The sequence below is a fragment of the Salvelinus sp. IW2-2015 genome, linkage group LG9 (assembly GCF_002910315.2).
Source record: "Salvelinus sp. IW2-2015 linkage group LG9, ASM291031v2, whole genome shotgun sequence".
Lineage (NCBI taxonomy): Eukaryota > Metazoa > Chordata > Actinopteri > Salmoniformes > Salmonidae > Salvelinus > Salvelinus sp. IW2-2015.
Genome location: NC_036849.1, coordinates 16,769,360 through 16,791,740, shown reverse-complemented (window position 1 = coordinate 16,791,740; position 22,381 = coordinate 16,769,360). Strand labels below are relative to the sequence as shown.

General features: G+C 43.5%; 1 protein-coding gene across 10 annotated transcripts in view; it reads right to left on the bottom strand.

The window, feature by feature from the left end:
* LOC111968701 (kinectin) overlaps window positions 1-8,380 on the bottom strand; it is a 45,549-nt gene extending 37,169 nt beyond the window's left edge. For 5 of the 10 annotated variants that reach the window (XM_023994500.2, XM_023994506.2, XM_023994501.2 and 2 more), the window contains exons 1-2: window positions 8,211-8,300; window positions 7,230-7,341 (exon numbers count right to left, since the gene is read on the bottom strand). In XM_023994500.2, coding sequence (XP_023850268.1) covers window positions 7,230-7,341; window positions 8,211-8,277 — 179 coding nt within the window. In that variant the 5' untranslated portion in view covers window positions 8,278-8,300. Of the gene's footprint in view, window positions 1-5,975; window positions 6,017-7,229; window positions 7,436-8,210 lie in introns of those variants that run through there. The other 5 variants (XM_023994503.2, XM_023994504.2, XM_023994502.2 and 2 more) reach the window with 2 other exon arrangements.
* Window positions 8,381-22,381: the final 14,001 nt, after the last annotated feature.

Below are 22,381 nucleotides of genomic sequence, written 5' to 3'. Positions count from 1 at the left end.
ACGTAAATGTCAGATGTGGTTTCAACAGGCTTTTCCGTTGCGATATCGCCGAAGACCCATCTGCTAGCCCTGGCCCGCTAGCTTTCTGAACACCGTGTCTCCTCCTCACCTAGCGTAGTAGCGACTACTGAACGGCTCCCTGACTCACCTATTGCTGCTCATTGAACCCTATGATCACTCAGCTACACAGCTGATGCCTGCTGGACTGTTCACTAACTCGGTACCTCATTCAGTTTCTGTCGGCCCCAGCCTCAACTCCGTTCCTGTGTGTACCTAACTGACTCTGCCCATTCATTGCCATTTACCCGTTGTCTTAGCTCTCCTGATCAACACCTGTGATTGCTTTATGCCTCTGTCAATATGCCTTGTCTACTGCTGTTTCGGTTAGTTCTTATTGTTTTATTTCAATGCAGAGCCCCCAGTCCCACTCAACATGCCTTAGACAGCTCTTTTGTCCAACCCCCCCACCAAATGCGGAGACCTCACTTGGCTTAACTGGTGCCTCCAGAGATGCAACCTCTCTCATCATCACTCAATGCCTAGGTTTACCTCCACTGTACTCACATCCTACCATACACTTGTCTGTACATTATGCCCTGAATCTACTCTCTCGCCCAGAAATCTGCTTCTTTTATTCTGTCCCCAACACACTAGACGACCAGTTCTTATAGCCTTTAGCCGTACCCTTATCCTACTCTTCCTCTGATGTAGAGGTTAACCCAGGCCCTATAGCCCGCAGTACTACACCTATTCCCCAAGCGCTCATTTGATGACTTCTGTAACCGTGTTAACATGCATGTTAACATCATGCATGTTAACATCAAAGCCTCCTCCCTAAATTTGTTTTATTCACAGCTTTAGCACACTCCACCAACGTTGATGTCCTAGCCATGTCTGAATCCTGGCTTATGAAGGCCACCAAAAATTCTGAAATGTCCACCCCCAACTACAACATTTTCCATCAAGATAGCAACTCTGCTCGCTTTGGCAGTTCTATCTACTGCAGAGATGGCTTGCAGAGTACTGTCAAACTAACCAGGTCTGTGCCCAAACAGTTCGAGCTTCTACTTTTTTTTTTTATCCACCTTTCCAGAAATAAGTCTTTCATTGTTGCTGCTTGTTATAGACCCTCCTCAGCCCCAGCTGTGCTCTGGACACAATTGGTGAATTGATTGCCCCCCATCTATCTGATATGCTTAACACCCCGGCCATCCTACAAGCTAAGCTAGATGCCCTCAATCTCACACAAATGATCAAGGAACCTACCAGGTACAACCCTAAATCCATAAACATGGGCACCCTCATTTCATCCTGACCAACTTGCCCTCTAAATACACCTCTGCGTCTTCAACCAGGACCTCAACAATCACTGCCTCATTGCCTGCGTCCGTAATGGGTCCCCGGTCAAACGACCACCCCTCATCACTGTCAAACGCTCCCTAAAACACTTCTGCGAGAAGGCCTTTCTAATCGACCTGGTATCCTGGAAGGATATTGACCTCATCCCGTCAGAGGATGCCTGGTTGCTCTTTAAAAGTGCTTTCCTCATCTAAAATAAGCATGCCCCTTTCAATAAAAATAAAAACTAAGAGCATATATAGCCCTTGGTTCACTCCAGACTTGACTGGCCTTGACCACCACAAAAACATCCTGTGGTGTACTGCATTAGCATCAAATAGCCCTCGCGATATGCAACTTTTCAGGGAAGTCAGGAACCAATATACAGTCAGTTAGGAAAGCAAAGAATAGCTTTTCAAACAGAAATTTGCATCCTGTAGCACTAAATCCCCAAAGTTTTGGGACAATAAAGCCCATGGAGAAGTGCACCTTCTCCCAGCTGCCCACTGCACGGAGGCTAGGAAACACTGTCACCAACCAAAAAATCTACAATAATCGAGAATTTCAATAAGCATTTTTCTATGGCTGGCCAAACTTGACCAAACCCCCCCCCCCTAACCCAAATCCAGACAGCTCATGTTCTGAAAGAGCTGCAACATCTGGATCCCTACAAATTAGCTGGGCTAGACAATCTGGACCCTCTTTCTAAAATTGTTGCAACCCCTATTACTAGCCTGTTCAACCTCTTTCGTATCGTCTGAGATCCCCAAAGATTGGAAAGCTGCCGCGGTCATCCCCCTCTTCAAAGGGGGAGACACTCTAGACCCAAACTATTATAGACCTATATCCATAATGCCCTGCCATTCTAAAATCTTCGAAAGCCAAGTTAACAAACCAGATCACCGACCATTTAGAATCCCACCGTACCTTCGCCACTATGCAATCTGGTTTCCGAGCTGGTCATGGGTGCACCTCAGCCACGCTCAAGGTCCTAAACGATATCATAACCGCCATCGATAAAAGACAGTACTGTGCAGCCGTCTTCATCGACGTGGCCAAGGGTTTTGACTCTGTCAATCACTGCATTCTTATTGGTAGACTCAATAGCCTTGGTTTCTCAAATGACTGCCTCGCATGGATCACCAACTACTTCTCAGACAGAGTTCAGTGTGTCAAATCGGAGGGCCTGTTGTCCGGACATCTGGTAATCTATGGGGGTGCCACGGTTCAATTCTCGGGCCGACTCTTCTCTGTATATATAAATGATGTTGCTCTTGCTACTGGTGATTCTCTGATCCACCTCTACGCAGACGACACCATTCTGTATACATCTGTCCCTTCTTTGGACACTGTGTTAACCAACCTCCAGATGAGCTTCAATGCCATACAACACTCCTTCCGTGGCCTCCAACTGCTCTTAAATGCTAGTAAAACTAAATGCATGCTCAACCGCTTGCTGGCCGCACCCACCCGCCCCGACTAGCATCACTACTCTGGACGGTTCTGACCTAGAATATGTGGACAACTACCTAGGTGTCTGGCTAGACTGTAAACTCTCCTTCCAGACTCACATTAAGCATCTCCAATCCAAAGTTAAATCTAGAATCGGCTTCCTATTTCGCAACAAAGCCTCCTCCACTCATGCTGCCAAAAATACCCTTGTAAAACGGACTATCCTACCGATCCTTGACTTCGGCGATGAAATTACAAAATAGCCTCCAACACTTTACCACAGTGCCATCCGTTTGTCACCAAAGCCCCATATACTACCCACCACTGACCTGTATGTTCTCGTTGGCTGGCTCTCGCTACATATTCGTCGCCAGACCCACTGGTTTCAGGTCATTTATAAGTCTTTGCTAGGTAAAGCCACGCCTTATCTCAGCTCACTGGTCACCATAGCAACGCACACGCTTCAGCAGGTATATTTCACTGGTCACCCCAAAGCCTATTCCTCCTTTGCAAAAAAAACGTATAATAAAAAAAAAAAACATTCGCTGGAAGACTTCTCTCACTAACTTTAAGCATCAGCTGTCAGAGCAGCTTACCGATCACTGCACATGTACACAGCCCATCTGTAAATAGCCTACCCAACTACCTCGTCCCCATGTTATTTTGTACGCCAGTATCTACTTGCACATCTATCACTCCAGTGTTAATGCTAAATTATAATTTTTTCACCACTATGGCCTATTTATTGCCTTAACTCCCTAATTTTACATTTGCACACACTGTACATAGATTTTTATATTGTGTTATTGACTATGTTTATCCCATGTGTAACTGTTTGTCACACTGCCTTGCTTTATCTTGGCCATGTCGCAGTTGTAAATGAGAACTTGTTCTCAACTGGCCTACCTGTTTAAATAAAGGTGAAATAAAAATATATTCAGGACTAATAGCATTGTATTTGGGACATTCTCTAAATCTTGTAATAAATAACGTGGAGGTGACTAAACTGCTTTGTGTAACCCTGGATTGTAAACTGTCATGGTCATAACATGTTGATTCATCAGTAGCTAAGACGGGGAAGTCTGTCCATATTAAAGCACTGCTCTGCCTTTTAAAAACAGTCAACAGGTCCTACAGGCTCTAGTTTTGTCGCACCTGGACTATTGTTGAGTCAGGTCGTCAGGTGCCATAGAGGGACCTCAAATTACAATTGGCTCAGAACAGGGCATCACGGCTGGCTTTTAAATGTACACAGAGCTAACGTTAATAACATGCATGTAAATCTCTCCTGGCTCAAAGTGGAGAGTGACTTAATCATTATTTGTTTTTGTAAAAAGTGTTGACATGCTGAATGCACCGAGGTGTCTTTTAATCCACTAGCACACAGCTCAGACACCCATGCATACCCCACAAGACATCCCACCAAAGGTCTCTTCACAATTCCCAAATTAAGAATAGACTATGGAAGGCGCACAGTACTACATAGAGCCATGGCTACATGGAACTCTAGTCCAACTCAGGCAACTGATGAAGTAGAAGAATCGAATTTAAAAAATACAACTTGTGGAACAGCAGGGACTGTGAAGGGACACACAGCCATATAAGACATATGTATACATGGATTTTGTATTGTAGATGTGTGGTGGCCTGAGGTAATACACTGTTGGGTAAGGTGTTATGAAATGTCAAGTATTTAAACTGTATGTAACGATCTTATGTTGCTGGAGCCCAGGAAGAGTTGCTGCTGCATTGACAGCTAACAGGGATCCATAAAAAATACAGTATATTGGTACTCTAGGGCCTATATTCTCAAACAAGCATAATTTACAACTTCCAAATAAACCCACCAGAGATACTGTTTGTTTACATGCACAGTAATCATTTGATATTAAAACTGATGGCAGTAGGCAGATTATGCAATAGTCACCTTACTATGCTTATCTTAAATCTGCGTGAGATCAAAATCGAAGTAAGCATACACCGATTAAAACCTGGTGTTCTGAGCAATCTTTCTAATTATTAGAACATGTAAAAACCTTAAATCGGCAGTGTATTTGATCTGCACCAACCGGGCAAGCTTCTCTCTTTAGTGTGTCTGGAACAACGGAACGCGTCTCAGAAGTGGTTTTCAAACTTTAGATGTCCGTACTCAAATGTTTTGCAAAAATAAAATGTTCTCTGAGGTAGAACGTTTATTTTGATTGCTGGTTTTCTGCTTTTATCAGGTAACCTGATTTCAGATGTTCATGTAAACAGGATTATTGGGGAAATTGTTCTTGCAAAGCATGTAAACATTTTAATCTGACTTATATTCATCTGACTTTCTACAATAACCACATTGGTGATCATGTAACCGCACGAGAGACAGTGACATTGATTAGAACCAGCCATTACATCCCGCAGTATCCAGGTTAAGCCATGAGGTTTACTCTAGCGTGTGTGAGTTCAGTATCCCACAATACTCCTTTCTGGAGCCAGAGGCTGATAAGGTATCTCAGCAGCCAGCCCTGTGGGTGCACACAAATAGAACTACTCCCTCAAGCCATATCTGGAATAAGACTCACTAGAGGTTTCCATGCACACTGTCCTAACTGACCAATCACTACTGATGTAAGGAAAAGGACCTGTGAGTAGGCTAACCAGTGACAATTTCTCTACTCAATGACTTTTAGCAGATCAAATACTTGCACTGGCCTCTTTGAAAGTGCAGGGGAGAGGTAAAGGCAGTTGGTCCTAAATGCCTCAATCTGTAAATCGTTTAAATTATCTATTCTCTTTAATGGTCTCAGTTTATGAAAAACCGAGATGAGATACTGGGGGAGTGGGAGGGGAGAATTTTGTGCATCTCCCCATTTTTACATAGCCAAAGGATGCAGGAGGAGAACCAGGCCTCACTCAAAGGTGAAATTGTGTGGTGATGACGTGGTTCTATGAATGTGCTGTATACAATACAAACAGCATCTTGGTCAGTGATGCAGGCAGGACTGGTGGAAATATGGAAGTATATAGTCTACTGTAAAAATTATTAATGGCTGGAACAATATTATGCAATACATTTTGTAGATGGCCCCTGTCATAAGTCACTGTCTGTAATAAATTACACCACACTTGGGGGATTTAGCTAACCCAGTTAAAATGTTATGACATGCAGAGCATCTTCAAAATACCTGTAGTTAAACACATACCTCAAGGATCACTCATTCTTCAATCGCAACAGCTAACGTTACTACAGATGGTAGGACAGAAATGTACACTTACGTGAGGCTCAGAACAATCACTATTAGAGATCATATGATAACCCTAACAACAATTCAAAACAGACATCCTGCTGTCCATTGAAACGCTAACGTTGCATAGCTTGTAATGATGTAAACAGCTAGCTAATGAAACTATTCTACAGATATAATTTCCTTTACACCTAAAAATAGCCTACAAGGGATGTTTGTGGCATGTTTAAGAACAGGCTAGTAGCATATGTTCTAAGCACAACTATCTGGTATTGCATAGGGCCTAGTCTTAGGCTGATCAGTTCCGTTTCAAGACGATAATGTTCAGTCTTTGCTAACATGTCATGGCCTTGCACGTAACTTAGCTAGCTAAGTAAGCTAGCGTGCAGCTGGTTAGATATTGCTCTGCTATTAGCTAACGTTAACCACTACTAGTGACACTAGACTAGCAAATCATAATGCGAATGTATTATATAACTAACGTTAACTTGGCTAGCAACGTACACCTGAGTTGGACACGACAGTGAAATTATTCTGGATAAGATATACTGACGCGATGGCTACGAACCTGCTAACTACAAAGCCGTGCTAATGTCATTATTTGACAAGGGGCGCACATGTTGGTGGCTAGTTAGCTAACCACTCCGGGTTTCCAGTGACGCCTACCTCACATTAGCTATAGGCACAAACCGGGTAGGCCATTTTTTTGGGGGGGGGGGTCTGGGCGTTTATCTAGTTAGCGGTTGTTGAAGAAAAGCTAGTTAACAAGAAATGAAGCGAACTTGCCAGCTCCACCTGTGTCATCGTGCTACGAATCGTGACATTTGCGGAAAGGCTCGTCACTCACTGACAAGACGTCTCGAGATGTACGGATACAGCTAACGTTATTCTATATTTTAAATAGGTGAAATGCTCTAGTCTTAACTACACATACTTTATTTTACAAATAACGTTTAAAGAAAATCACAGCTAATGTTGGCTTTATTCTGAAACCCAACACAGTGTACAGCACCTGAGAAGCCAATCCTAACAAAAGGCCTCGCCTATAAAGTGACCCAGCCCCCCCTCTATTCTGAAATCTCTGACCCACTCTCGCGTCCCTATTTTCAGGCAGTGCCAGGCCCAGATAATGGTCTCAGCTACGAAAATCCTTGAATGACTAGATCGGTTTAAAAATTACAAATGTTGTAGGAGAAAATGCAATGTACATACCTGTATCTTAGTGCCAAAGTTCCCGAAATGTTGAAATGAAATGGCGAGTTCCCCGGAGCAGCTCCAACCCAAGCCCGTATCTTGTGTTTCGGTTTCGCGGGGGCGGGTCGGTCTGTCTCAGCACATAGCGTATGATTCAATGAAGGGATGGGACTGGATAAGAGGATGTGGAGAAGGCATGGCCTCTTGCTCTATGCACCCGATTAGACTACAACTACCCCGGGTGCACCAGGGTAGCCTGGAAACCCGACATTGAATTTCATTAATTCTATGTCGGGCATAAATTAGTGATTATGAAAGTTTCCTCTCAAGACTTCTAGCAAAAGTGTTAAATTATATTTTAAATTACTTTACCGGTTGGTCCTTTTGCGGGTAGGAATGTGAGACAATATATCCACCAGAAAGCATAATTACAAACGTTTCAAAGCACTGGTAGTGCATTCATATTTCTATCACCTGAAGCATGCCAAGAACCATGTAAACACATGCACGAGCTCGGCAAGTATTTTCATCTTGTGACGCTTGAGGTGATAGAAATGTGAACGCACTACCACCAGCGCTTTGAATAGTTGTAATTATTCTTATATATTCACACATTCCTACTTGCAAAAACCACATGGACAACCGGTAAAGTAAGTTAAAATACAATTTCATTCAACATGCTGGCTTGTAGTGGTCATGAGAGGAAACCTTCCTGACCCAAATGCTCATTAATGCCCGACGTAGAATTAAATACTATGTCGGGTTTCCATGCTAGGTCTAGGAGTTTTAAACCTAGATGGCTGTTTACATTTGGGCCCCTGTCCCTTGTCCCACTTAATGTCAAATTAATAATGAACTTTATTAAATATTACAGAAACATTGAGAATATTACACCGAACAACTTGTAATTTAATATCATATAGGATATTTTTATTTAACCTTTATTTGTAGTCAAACAGCGTAATTTAAATCCACAAGCTTCCTCAAAATTCCTCTCACCTCTGTCATCGACCCATCCCAACCTGACATCCTCTTTCTCATTGTTCCTCTGTCTCCATGGACACATGTTCTTCTGTTTCAGAGTGTCTTTTCAGGCCCTATAGATAGATGCGCAGGCTGTCAAGGTCCAGCATGGAGTCCCTGGATGTTTACAGGAGCCGGGTGGCCAGGTGATACACAGAGGAGGAAGCTAACAGGTTGACAGACCAGCAGGGACCACAGAATAAGATGGAAGGTACATTTGATCTAAATAACAATAAGAAATAGCCTACTGGAAAAAGCATACCAAGAGCTGTTGGTTTATGAGGCAATGGCCTTTGCTTCTTGGATTATGGATGTAGGCAGTGCAGTCATCTCTGCAGCCCTCAGACCTGCAAGTTAAACATTACAGTAAACCTTTTACTATTTAGGTTAATGATTGGACAATGTTAAAGAGCAACCTAACGTAATAAGCAACTTATCCTTTTGAAAACGGCCTTTGTGGCATCACTAAAATTGACTACAAAGTGTGTAAATAGGATCATTTTGGTAAAAAAGTATCTAATCCAAAACTGAGATTTGCGAGATAATTAGGAAAAAAAGTGGTATGTCATGGAATAACGGGCACCATAACAGTTAAGTTGGGTTTATTTAAATCCTGCCCACAGCTGGCAGCACCCAAGTAATCAACAATTAGACCCAATTGTAATGCCCATGTCCAATTTGGTTTGACATTCAATATCCCGTAAGCCTAAGGGGCTAGTTGGGGACCTCAGTATATACACAATGTATATTTAAATGTCAATAGCACCAAATTACTTAGACCAACTATAAATTACAGAAATTCATATACCATGTTGAAAGCATTTAATGAGACAACTAAAAGGTGTGCAACATGAAAATATTGTCTCATTTACATTGTGTAATTTATTGACCGTCCTTAACTAGCCCCACAGATTGGATAGCCAAATTTCTACTGTTGCACACAGCTGGCTGAAACTAATTGGCGAAAGAAGTTGGCTAGCTAGTCTAGGAAACTTCAAGACAAGATCTGATTAACTGTTTCAAGTTTTCTAGAAGGGTGAGTGACTAACTGTGTAGTGTTTTGGCAGAGTTAAAGTTCAAACGCTTTTCACGTTCGAACACACACGAGACACCCACGTCAAAGCCTGCCTCCAAACCCAAATCTTGTTCTCAGTCGCATTTCCTAATGAGGAGAATTGCAACCGAGGGTAAATCAGGAAGTTCAGCTCCCCTTTAAGAATGTTCAATCGTCTTTCCTTACCCTAGTTTCTTTCCTCTGAGCTTCCATGGCTCCGCAGGAAAGTGTAGACAACACTCTCTGTACCCGTGTTACCAGTGCAGGTGTGCTGAACCTCCATGTGCTGGTTTTCCACATTGGGGTACAATGTCTCCAGCTCACATACTGTAGCTCCAGGAAGTGTGTGGCAAACAGAGTGAATGCCTGAGACCACCAGGGAAACAGAGCAGAGTACACATATTTAACTTATGATAGTTTGAGCAGTGCAAGTAACAGGAAGTCAAAGAAAATGAAGGCTTCTATGATTCATACACAACGATCCAATTAATCATCTATTGTTTCAGACAGAGGCACTGTGCTGGTTGGACAGTGTACCTACCCTGAGGCTAACGAGGAACTTGCAGATAGTGACATATGACGACTCCCCCCTCAGCACTGGTGCCACGCCCAAGCTCGTCTATGATGAGAGACTTGTCACTTCACATTATGGATTATATTTGAGACCTTGGGAATACAGAGACAAAATTAAACAAAACTATTTTGCCACGTTGGGGCATTTCAGAGATTTTAAAAGTCCATACCATATCACTGCATCAGAGTGGCCAGTATGTATTGAAAATGTACCACCTTCATTTCCACCATGAAGGTTGAGGAGTTTGTCTCAAAGTTGTCATCCACCCCGATTCTGGTGAAAATCTGTTCAGCAATGCGGAAGTAGGCACAAAGGAGCCTAGGACAGATCAGACTCATTATATAAATAACCTGTGAGTAAGCCTGTTGAATGGTTACAACACTGGCACACTGAAAATTAAGTTAATTGAGATACTATAAAACAACATTCCATTTTGAATGAAGTGTGTGGTTTCTCCACCTACGTATCTGAGCCATGATCTGGCACAGCACCACCTGTTTGAGGTAGGTGAACTTGCCGCTCATGTTGGGCCCAGCGATGAGGACAATGTTTCTGCCCTCAGAGATGTAGCTGTTGTTGGACATGGGCTGCTGGCCAGTGATGCGATCCAGAATGGGGTAACGACCCTGCTTGATGGCCAGTGTGTCTGTGAACTAAGGACGCGTTACAGGCACAGAGCAGGATAACAACTTCAGGAAGAACACTTTGATAATTACATTGTTGGTAAATAAAAATGTTCCATCTGGGTTGAATTGCTGTGAATGAAATTCAGTTGGGCTTGTTATTTTATTACTCATTTTATGTGAATTCCAAACACTACTAGCGTACAGTACATGCAGTCAAAACAGACATCTACAGTTGTCGTGTAATGCAGAGAGATTGGTCTGGTCAAATACAGTAACGGTTACGTAACTCGGGTCATCTGAAAGTGAGATGAATGAGACAGAGAAGGCCGGCAGTCAGCACGTGTCTCTACAGAGATCCTTTCAGACAGCTGGGGGCCAGTGGTCACCACCCACATTGCTATTGGGGCTGCTGCCCAGACAACTGAAGCTAACAGGGCAACCAATGTTACATAGAGAGCAGAGCACAGCAGCCTCTGTCAATCAGAGAGGAGAAGAGAGGGCGCTGCTGCTGACGCACTGTATTCAATCATGCTGCATTGACTGGCTGCTATGTGAGAAGGATGAGTGGGTGGTTGTTTCTTCAGATACTGACTAGACTCAGAGGTCAACCAACTCCAGGGATAGCTTGAATCTGACTGGATCATATGGTTAGCGTGTATATGATTTTGAACAACTGTTTTTATGTTCTATTGCAGAAATGTTGGGTGAAAATGTTTAATTTATTACATTTATTTACTTTCCTGCTTGACTTAACAGTCTGAGATGGTGCATGCATTGGCTAGTGACAGCAGCATGTCTAGCATAGACACAGCATTGGACAGCTTGTATAGGCAGTGGATATGCTCATGAACTGTACTCAGCAGCTGGCACCACCCTGGGAAGAGACAGGTGTAAACAGGTCAACATGATCTAAAACTCCACAACAAACCAAACAGCCCCATCTACTGGGTAAACAATCAGTACATCCAATTTCCCCCAGTTTTATTTCATGCCACATGATAAATACAGAAATAAAAGGTAGGTTGGTCAATCAGAACAAAGCAAATAATCTATTTTTATGATCACATTATTCAATGAAAATTCTGGTGCAGAGCTACATTTTGGGCAACCAATGGCAGCGCTCCAATGGATAAAAAAATAAATATATATTTCACCTTTATTTAACCAGGTAGGCAAGTTGAAAACAAGTTCTCGTTTACAATTGCGACCTGGCCAAGATAGCATAGCATAGGATAGCAACTGTCATCAAATCTGACACCTTGGACAAGCTCACGTTTATATCGCATGAAAGCCAGTGAGTGCTATGGCAAAAAAAAAGTTTCAACGGCTAAATAATTTAACTGTGCACCAGGACGACTTGCTACTGTGATTACTGAAATGTAGAGCCTGTTTGAGTATTTTTTAAATCAGAAATTATACTTTTGTTACATAGTTTGCTAGTTCAGTTGGTTAGCTACTAGCTAGCACTCTGTCTCATTGACCACCAAATGTTGCTAAGCTAGTCACTCAATATAACTTTTTTCTCAAAATGTATGTTAACTAGTTAAGTTAGCAATGTTATGAATACAACTCCCATCTGCTGTCGACATCAGGATACGATTTGAGAGCACTAGTTTGCTCCAAAAGTAGTTATAGTTTCACTGCACGCTGACTGAATTCAATGCCATTCAGTGGCTAGCTATACTACAAACATAATTTTACCAGGTTCCCGTAAAGCAATTATAATGACAGTCCACCACAACATACCCAGTTTCCTGATTAGCAAAACCTTGTTTGGATCAATGTGAGGAGATTTCGTTAGTGGTTAAATGTGACACGAGCCTACTAGACGAGCTAAATTACTTCTATGCTCGCTTTGAGGAAAGCAACACTGAAGCATGCATGAGAGCATCAGCTGTTCCGGAAGACTGTGTGATTACCAGGACGGAGTCTAATACCAACATGTTTCAAGCAGACCACCATAGTCCCTATGCCCAAGAACACTAACAGGCAGACCACACTGCTCGCGTCGCGTACGCGAGCGTTGCAAAATACATTTATTGATCTATGTTATTCAATTATTGTGCGCGCCAACGAGCATCTGCATTGCCATGGGCTAAAATAGAAATCAGTTCTATTTCTGATGCAGATCGTGCTGCAAGTCCTGCCTCTCCCATCTCCTCATTGGTTTATAGAAGCAGGTACTCACGTGCCATCTCCTCATTGGTTATACCCAAGTGGGTGTGAAAGACGAACGAGGTCAGTGACGGTAATGCACCTAATTTATGAAAGTTGCCAATCGCAATATGAAGTCAAGAGAAGAAAAAGCCTGGAAGGAAGAGAGATGACTAGAAACGATTCGGTTGACTGTTTTATGTGTGGATTATTTGGCGGAGTAGAGGACCTTGTGCATTTCAGGTAAAATAACAACTCAATGTTTATATCCCAGGACAAATTAGCTAGCAACAGCAAGCTAGCTAAATAGAACAAATTAGCTAACTAACTAGCTAAATTGCAAGCTAACTAGCTAAATTGACATAAATGTTTAATGCTTTTCGACCTGTCCCCAAATTAATATAATTGGTTCAGAATTTGTTTTGATATTTTAACCTGCGTGTCGTGATCACGTTTGGTGTGGGGGGACAAAATACATTTATGCACAATGGCACACGATGGCGCACGCGTGCAGCCGGTTTGGGTTCCGTGTAAGGTAACCTGCCTAAATGACTAATGACTACCGACCCATAGCATTCACGTCTGTAGCCAAGAAGTGCTTTGAAAGGCTGGTCATGGCTTACAACACCATTATCCCAGAAAGCCTCGACCCCCTCCAATTTGCATACTGACCCAAAATATCCACAGATGATGCAATCTCTATTGCCCTTTCCCACCGGGAGAAAAGGAACACCTACGTGAGAATGCTATTAATTGACTACAGCTCAGCGTTCCACACCACAGTGCCCTCAAAGCTCATCACTATGCTAAGGACCCTGGGATTAAACAAATGGATCCTGGAATTCCTGACGGGCCGCCCCCAGGGTAGGTAACAATATCTGCCACGCTGATCCTCAACACCGGGGCCCCTCATGGGTGCGTGCTCAGTCTCCTCCTGTACTCCCTGTTCACCCATGACTGCATGGCGGCGGCAGGTAGCCTAGTGGTTAGAGCGTTGGGCCAGTAACCGAAAGGTTGCTGGATCAAATCCCTGAGCTTACAAGGTAAAAAGTCTGTCATTCTGCCCCTGAACAAGGCAGTTAACCCTTTGTTCCCTGGTAGGCCGTCATTGTAATTAAGAATTTGTTCTATTGTACGAGCAAGAATTGAGTACGAGGCCGTTTGAAATGGGCACCTTTTTTCTGGCTACTCAATAATTTCCCTTGCAGCCATAACAGGTTAACCTGTTATGGCTGCAAGGGAAATTATTGAGTAGCCAGAAAAAAGGTGCCCATTTCAAACGGCCTCGTACTCAATTCTTGCTCGTACAATATGCATATTATTTATTACCTTTGGATATAAAACACCTTCTAGTTTCTAAAACAGGTTTAATTATTTCTCTAAGTGAAACATAGCTCTTTTTACAGCCCATTTTCTGGAAAAAGAGAAATTTCCAAGAAGCTATGTCTCTCTTCAAGATACTCTCTATAAAAGGCCTTGGCACTTGGGACTGTACAAACACGTCACACATCTTCCCCTGGTTGTCATGCGGAAGTGAGAGAAAAAAGGACTTGATTATCTCTGTCAGAGACTGAAAGGAACCTCTTTGAGTGATAAGTGCGCACTTGATATTTTTTTCTGGCGCGAGGTAGGAAATGGACTGCGCTTCTGGAAAACACTCGTTATAGGTGAATATGACCTCCAGCTTCGATTTTCTTTGATACATGTCACAAAATCATCCTAAAGTATGTTTTTTCAATATACTTTAATTATATTATTGAAATTTATTCTGGACTTTAGACGTGATGCGACGCAAGAATTTTGTCAAGACGGAGAGGTTAGCATGGCATGGCCAGGTGTTCAGCTAATTCAACAGGGACATCGTTCGTTCTAGGTCCAAATGAACACGGTTCTGAACAAAGGACCCTTGGAAACATTCTGATGGAAAATCACAAAGATAAGGACCCAATTTGGGATGCTTTTTCATATATCTGTCGAACTGTGCTATCGCTAGCGTTTGACTAGAATCAATGCTGCTGTGTGTTAGCTATTGTAGTAAGCTAATATAACGATATATTGTGTTTTCGCTGTAAAACACTTCAGAAATCGGAAATATTGTCTGTATTCACAAGATCTTTCTCTTTCATTAGCTATCCACCATAATTTTTCTGAAATCTTTTCTGATGTGAAATTAGTAGTTGACGTTGGTGTCTGTTTTCTCTGGCTACTGCCGTGCGATTCTGACTGGAGCTATGATGGTGGCTAAGATGGTAGCAGTAATGTAAAACTGATTTATAGCTAAAATATTCAACTTTTTCGAACAAAGCATAGATTTATTGTGTAACATGTTATAGGACTGTCACTGAGGAGTTTTTTCTAGGTTAATTAGGTTAGTTCTAGGTTAGTTAGGTTGGCTTTGCATGCTAGCTGCATGCTAGCTGCATGCTACCGGTGCTGTGAAAAATATCTGTCTCTCTTTTTGTATTTGGTGGTGAGCTAACATGAATATATGTGGTGTTTTCGCTGTAAAACATTTAAAGAATCTGAAATATTGTCTGTATTCACAAGATCTTTCTCTTTCATTAGCTATCCACCATATATTTCTCTGAAATCTTTTCTGATGTGAAATTAGTAGTTGACGTTGGTGTCTGTTTTCTCTGGCTACTGCCGTGCGATTTCTGACTGGAGCTATGATGGTGGCTAAGATGGTAGCAGTAATGTAAAACTGATTTATAGCTAAAATATGCATTTTTTTTGAACAAAACATAGATTTATTGTGTAACATGTTATAGGACTGTCATCTGAGGTAGTTTTTTCTGGGTTATTTAGGWTGGTTTTAGGTTAGTTAGGTTGGCTTGTGCATGCTACTTCATCCTACTTGTGCTGTGAAAAATGTTCTGTCCTCTTTTTTATTTGGTGGTGAGCTAACATAAATATATGTGGTGTTTTCTCTGTAAAACATTTAAAAAATCGGACATGTTGGCTGGATTGACAAGATGTTTATCTTTCAAATGCTGTATTGGACTTGTTAATGTGTGAAAGTTAAATATTTTACAAAAATAGATTTTGAATTTCGCGCCCTGCACTTGCAGTGGCTGTTGTCATATTAATCCCGACGTCGGGATTGCAGCCTGAAGAACTTGCTTATTTAAATAAAGGTTAAATATATATATATTAAAATAATTAAATGGCCAGGCATGACTCCAACACCATTATTAAGTTTGTGTCGTCGGCAGGACAGCCTATAGGGAGGTCAGAGACCTGGCCGTGTGGTGCCAGGATAACAAGCTCTATCTCAATGTGTTCAAGACAAAGGAGATGATTGTGAACTACAGGAAAAGGAGGATGAGCACACCCCCATTCTTATCAACGGAGCTGTAGTGAAACAGGTTGAGAGTTTCAAGTTCCTTGGTGTCCACATCACCAACAAACTATCATGGTCCAAACACACCAAGACAGTCGTGAAGAGGGCACAACAAAGCCTATTCCCCCCCCTCAAATCAAAGATTTGGAATGGGTCCTCAGATCCTCAAAAGGTTCTACAGAGCATCCTGACTGGTTGCATCACTGCCTGGTATGGCAACTGCTCGGCCTCAAACCGCAAGGCACTATAGACGGTGCGTACGACCCAGTACATCACTGGGGCCAAGCTTCCTGCCATCCAGAACCTCTATACCAGGCGGTGTCCGAGGAAGGCCCTAAAAATTGTCAAAGACTCCAGCCACCCTAGTCATAGACTGTTCTCTCTGCTAACGCACGGGAAGCGGTACCGGAGCACCAAGTCTCGGTCCAAAAGGCTTCTTAACAGCTTCTACCCCCAAGTCATAAGACTCCTGAACAGCTAATCAAATGGCTACCCAGACCATTTGCATTGCCCCCACCCTTTTTTACACTGCTGCTACTCTCTGGGTATTATCTATTCATAGTCACTTTAACTCTACTTACACACTTATTACCTCAAATTCCTCGACTAACTACCGCACATTGACTCTCTACCGGTACCTCCTGTACCGCTACTGTTATTTTACTGCTGCTTTTTATTTGTTATTTTTAACTTATCTATTTTTTACTTCACACTTATTTTTTCTTTCTGGGCTTCCCAGGGAAAATTATGGCCGAGGTTGCAACATTAACTAAGGGGGTCAGGGCTTAGCGGAGGGTCAATTGTGAGGCTATTTAGCTCCCCGCCTGGGGTAATTAACGATCCCATATAAACCTAACTCTGACCACTGGGATATTATGAAGAAAGAAGGACAACCACTTCGGAGATAGGCCGAGAAGACCTTCATAGTTCCCTCTTGACAACTCTGACGTTGACTTACCTCACCATCCCGTCCCGGCTGTGAAGGGTCTTCACAACGATGGCCATAGGCCATTCATTTCTTTTAGCCTGACTGTCCTTCATTAAGACCATATCCCCTTTTTTAAGATCTGGCCTCTTGTCCTGCCACGTACGTCGGCTCTGCAGCGTGCAGAGATACTCCCGCCGGCACCTGTTCCTAAAGGTGTCCGATAGAATTTGTACCTGCTTCCACTCTTCCTTGTAGAGTTCTTCATCCCAGATCTTGCCTGGTGGAGGAGGGGGACGACAGTCTTCTGGGTCAACAGCACAGCTGGAGTGAGGATGAGGGGTTATTCTGGGTCTGAAGATACTGGGACGAGGGGCCTGGCATTCTTCACAGCAATGACCTTGGCCGTCAGTGTTGTCAGGACTTCATTTGTAAGGTATGAAGATCCACGTTGGAGGAGCATGCAGTCAAGTATACGACGTGCGATGCCAATCATCCGCTCCCATGTACCACCCATATGGGATGAGTGAGGTGGGTTGAACACCTACAGTTGAAGTCGGAAGTTTACACACACTTAGGTTGGAGTCATTAAAACCCGTTTTTCAACCACTCCACAAATGTCTTGTTAACAAACTATAGTTTTGGAAAGTCGGTTAGGACATCTACTTTGTGCATGACAAGTAATTTTTCCAACAATTGTTTACCGACAGATTATTTCACTTATAATTCACTGTATCACAATTCCAGTGGGTCAGAAGTTTACATACACTAAGTTGACTGTGACTTTAAACAGCTTGGAAAATTCCAGAAAATTATGTCATGGCTTTAGAAGCTTCTGATGGTCTAATTGACATCATTTGAGTCAATTGGAGGTGTACCTGTTGATGTATTTCAAGGCCTACCTTCAAACTCGGTGCCTCTTTGCGTGACATCATGGGAAAATCAAAAGAAATCAGCCAAGACCTCAGAAGAAAAATTGTAGACCTCCACAAGCCTGGTTCATCCTTGGGAGCAATTTCCAAACGCCTGAAGGTACCACTTTCATCTGTACAAACAACAGTACGCAAGTATAAACACCATGGGACCACGCAGCCGTCATACCGCTCAGGAAGGAGACGCGTTCTGTCTCCTAGAGATGAATGTACTTGGGTGCAAAAGTGCAAAATATATCCCAGAACAACAGCAAAGGACCTTGTGAAGATGTGCTGGAGGAAACAGGTACAAAAGTATCTATATCCACAGTAAAACGAGTCCAATATCGACATAACCTGAAAGGCCGCTCAGCAAGGAAGAAGCCACTGCTCCAAAACCACCATAAAAAGCCAGACTACGGGTTGCAACTGCACATGGGGACAAAGATCGTACTTTTTGGAGAAATGTACTCTGGTCTGATGAAACAAAATAGAACTGTTTTGGAAAAAGGGGAGGCTTGCAAGCCGAAGAACACCATCCCAACCGTGAAGCACGGTGGGTGGCAGCATCATGTTGTGGGGGTGCTTTGCTGCTGGAGGGAGTGGTGCACTTCACAAAATAGATGGCATCATGAGGAAAGAAAATTATGTGGATATATTGAAGCAACATCTCAAGACATCAGTCAGGAAGTTAAAGCTTGGTCACAAATGGGTCTTCCAAATGGACAATGACCCCAAGCATACTTCCAAAGTTGTGGCAAAATGGCTTAAGGACAACAAAGTCAAGGTATTGGAGTGGCCATCACAAATCCCTGACCTCAATCCCATAGAAAATGTGTGGGCAGAACTGAAAAAGCATGTGCAAGCAAGGAGGACTACAAACCTGACTCAGTTACACCAGCTCTGTCAGGAGTAATGGCCAAAATTCACCCAACTTATTGTGGGAAGCTTGTGGAAGGCTACCTGAAACGTTTGACCCAAGTTAAACCATTTAAAAGGCAATGCTACAAATACTAATTGAGTGTATGTAAACTACTGACCCACAGAGAATGTGATGAAAGAAATAAAATCTGTAAAAAATCATTCTCTCTAGTATTATTCTGACATTTCACATTCTTAAAATAAAATCCTCTGACCTAAGACAGGGAATTTTTACTAGGATTAAATGTCAGGAATTGTGAAAAACTGAGTTTAAGTGTATTTGGCTAAGGTGTATGTAAACTTCCGACCTCAACTGTAGGTACATTTCTGTTCTTGGAGATACATCTCTGCGCTCTCTGAACTAGAACTTGATCCATCCTCAGGTCTCGGTTTCACCAACAAAGTTGGTATCACCTACAAAATCTGCTTTGCTATGCCTCTGATTGAGAATAATCTTCTCAGGGCGTTTATGAAGCTGGAAGCACTTAGTAATTTAATTACTTCTATGTGTACAGCTCTTGTGCATGAGAACATCACCGCTCACCTTTTGCTATTGGCGTGTCCTTCTCTGGTGCGGCATGAGACCACCTCCCATGTGCCGAAAACGTCCACAACTACGTGTTTGAAAGGTGGTGCTACCTGTAGCTGCTCGTTTGGCAGTTCTGCCATCTGCTGGTGTTCCGTCTTCCCGCGGAGCATCTTTGTCCATCTGCTTGGATGGCACCCTCTGTGAAATGTCTCCCTTGATGCTTCACAGCCTCATGGTGGGGACGCACAAGCAAGATTGCCAGGTGGTGACGACCTGGAATGATGATGGAGTTGACATTGTTTGTTCTTAATTTAGATTGCGCGATTTGGTCTCCAACTTTGAGCAGTCCATCACTGTCAACGATAGGATGCAGCCTTCGTAGACTGCTGTCAGTAGGAAGACTGCGTTCTGCTGCTATGCACCTAATTCCTCTGCATGACACTTGTCTTGGACACTCTTTATCACAAGGACTTTGGCTCTTTCCAGCTATTCTTCAGTGGGGTTCTTCTGACAGATGTGCCATCCATGGTAGGTGCTCTATTGTGCAGGCTGAGAGAAGGTCCGAGCTATGTGGATTAAATGTGCTTCTGTCCTTATGAGACTGTTCCACTTGGAGAAACACTCAAAGCGTTTAGAGCTCAGAAGGTTCTTTGAGATTTGAGTGACATTAGTAGTCACCTGTGGCCGTATATCAGAGTCAGAAGCAGAGTTTATAAGGTCAAACAACTCTAGATGTTTGGAGGAGTGCAGGGCTGGATTCTGAAGAAAGTCTGGTCCTGACAGCCATGTCATGTTGCTGTGAAGGGCTACTGTTATGGATCTAGACCGATGGTCAGCTGTGTTGAGATCTGTGGGCACGTAATTCCATTGGTCTGGGGACGTGGATGGCCGGATACACTGAACTCTGTTGCTCAAATAGACGTAGAACTGCCTTGTTTGGTTGTGGATGTATGTGATGCTGTCAAACTTCAGATCCATCTCCTCAACTATCAACTCTGCGATCTCGACTGCCAGCACGGCTGCACAGAGTTCCAGTCTGGGGATAGTGAGGTCTGGCTTCACTTTTTCCATCTTGAGTGTTGACCTTCAGGTAAGCTACAGCTGCGATAACTTTCACCGATGCATCTGCGAAGACACAAAGCTCCTTGAGCTGAGCATTAGAGGTAGAGGAAGACGTGTAGGTGTGTGTATTTGGAGCTCCTGTAAGTCTTGAAGTGAATCTCTCCATTTGTTCTACTCCTCTTCCATGTCTGCAGCAAGGGGTGAATCCCAATCTTCCGCTCGCATATAGAGCTCTCTGAGGTGTAGCCTGCCTTGTATGGTGACAGGGGCTAGGAAGCCAAGTGGATTAAAATAGGCTATTGACAGTAGAGAGCACTCCCCTGCGTGTGTATGGCTTCTTGTCGTCTACAGCTTGGAATGTGAATGTGTCTGCTGTGATGTTCCAACACACTTCTAGACTGCGCTGTAGGGGGAGATCATCAGTGAGGAGGTTTATATTCTTGTGCTCAAGGACACTGATGGCTTCTGTTTCGGTTGCAAATGACTTCAGTGAGTCATCGACATAGAACATACGTTCAACGAACCTTCTCACATTGCGGCCAAAGTCATCCTTTTCTTCCTTGGCAGCGCTCCTTAGGCCGTATTTGGCGACAGAATCTGACGGCTATTGCTGAAGACATGGACACACATTCTGTAGCCCACAATGTCACTGCTGGGGTCATTGTTGCGATACCACAGGAAGCGGAGGAAGTTTCTGTGATCCTCCCTCAACACGAAGCAGTGGAACATGTGCTGGATATCAGCAGTGATGGCCACGGGTTCTTTCCTGAACCTCATGAGTACCCCCAGCAGGCTGTTGTTGAGATCAGGGCCTGTGAGGAGTACATCATTGAGGGAGACTCCTTCGAATGGTGCACTTGAGTCGAACACCACACGGATCTGGTCTGGCTTTTTAGGGTGATAGAGTCCAAATGAAGGGAGGTACCAGCATTCTAGACCTTCCTGGAGTGGTGGAGCTACCACTGCATGGTCGTTGAGGAGCATTTTCTGCACAAACTCTAGGAAGTGCTCCTTCATCTGAGGCCGCTTTTCTAGAGTACAACGGAGTGAGGTGAGATGACTAAGCGTACTCCCTATTGTTAGGCAGCCGTCGTCTGGGTGTCTGGAAGGGCATCGGCGCGACCCAGCTGTTGGAGCTGTCTTGGCAGATCTTAATGTCCATGATCTGAAGGAATCTCGTGTCGTTGATCGAAGGTGCAAGTTTGTGATCGCTAGTGGTGCGACAGAAGATTGACTGACCCAGGTTCTCTGCAGTAAGTATCAGTGAGTTGTCTTGCAAGTTTGGCTCGTCGAGGATCTGCTGCTATGCTCCGTAACTGAGCTTCTCCTTCAGTCTAACCTGATTGTTGCATGGGCTGAGGTAGGTTGGACAACCATTTTCCAAGATGGATGTATTGAACGAGCTCACCTGAGATGGTTTGTGGGCACCTCTTAGACACACATCGCAGATGACAACCCAACCTAGGTCTAGCTTCTGGGCAAATGAAGCATCGTCTGGACCGTTAATTTGGTTCCTGACTTTATGTACTCTCAAGACATCTCTGCCTAAGAGGAGAAGTATGTCTGCGTCAGGGTCCAGAGGTGGGATCTGCGATGCGTATCAGATGATTGTGGTGGCGAGCTGTGTTTTGGAGTGGGAATTTCTAAGTGGTTGTTAGGGACTAGGTTACATTTGATGAGTGTTGGAAGTCGGAGACTCATCTTCTCATCGACTGACTCCACAACGTAACCACAGGCCCTCCTGCCTGCTGTCTCTTAGTCCCGCACACACCTTGACTTTGAAAATGTCAAAGAACTCTGATCTTGCTAGAGACCGATTGCTTTGTTCATCCAGTTTAGCGTACATCCTTTTGGAATCATCACGACGTCCTTTGGGGAACACATTAACGAGGCATATCTTGGAGGATGCTCTCGAGCTCATTCCTTCTCTACACACCTTGGTGCACTTAGATGTGATCTCCTGATTGGCCGGTCCTCTTCCTCCCCGCCATGCTCTGAAGAGGAAGGGGATGAGCTTAACTTCCATGGAGTTGGGCCGGGATGGAGTG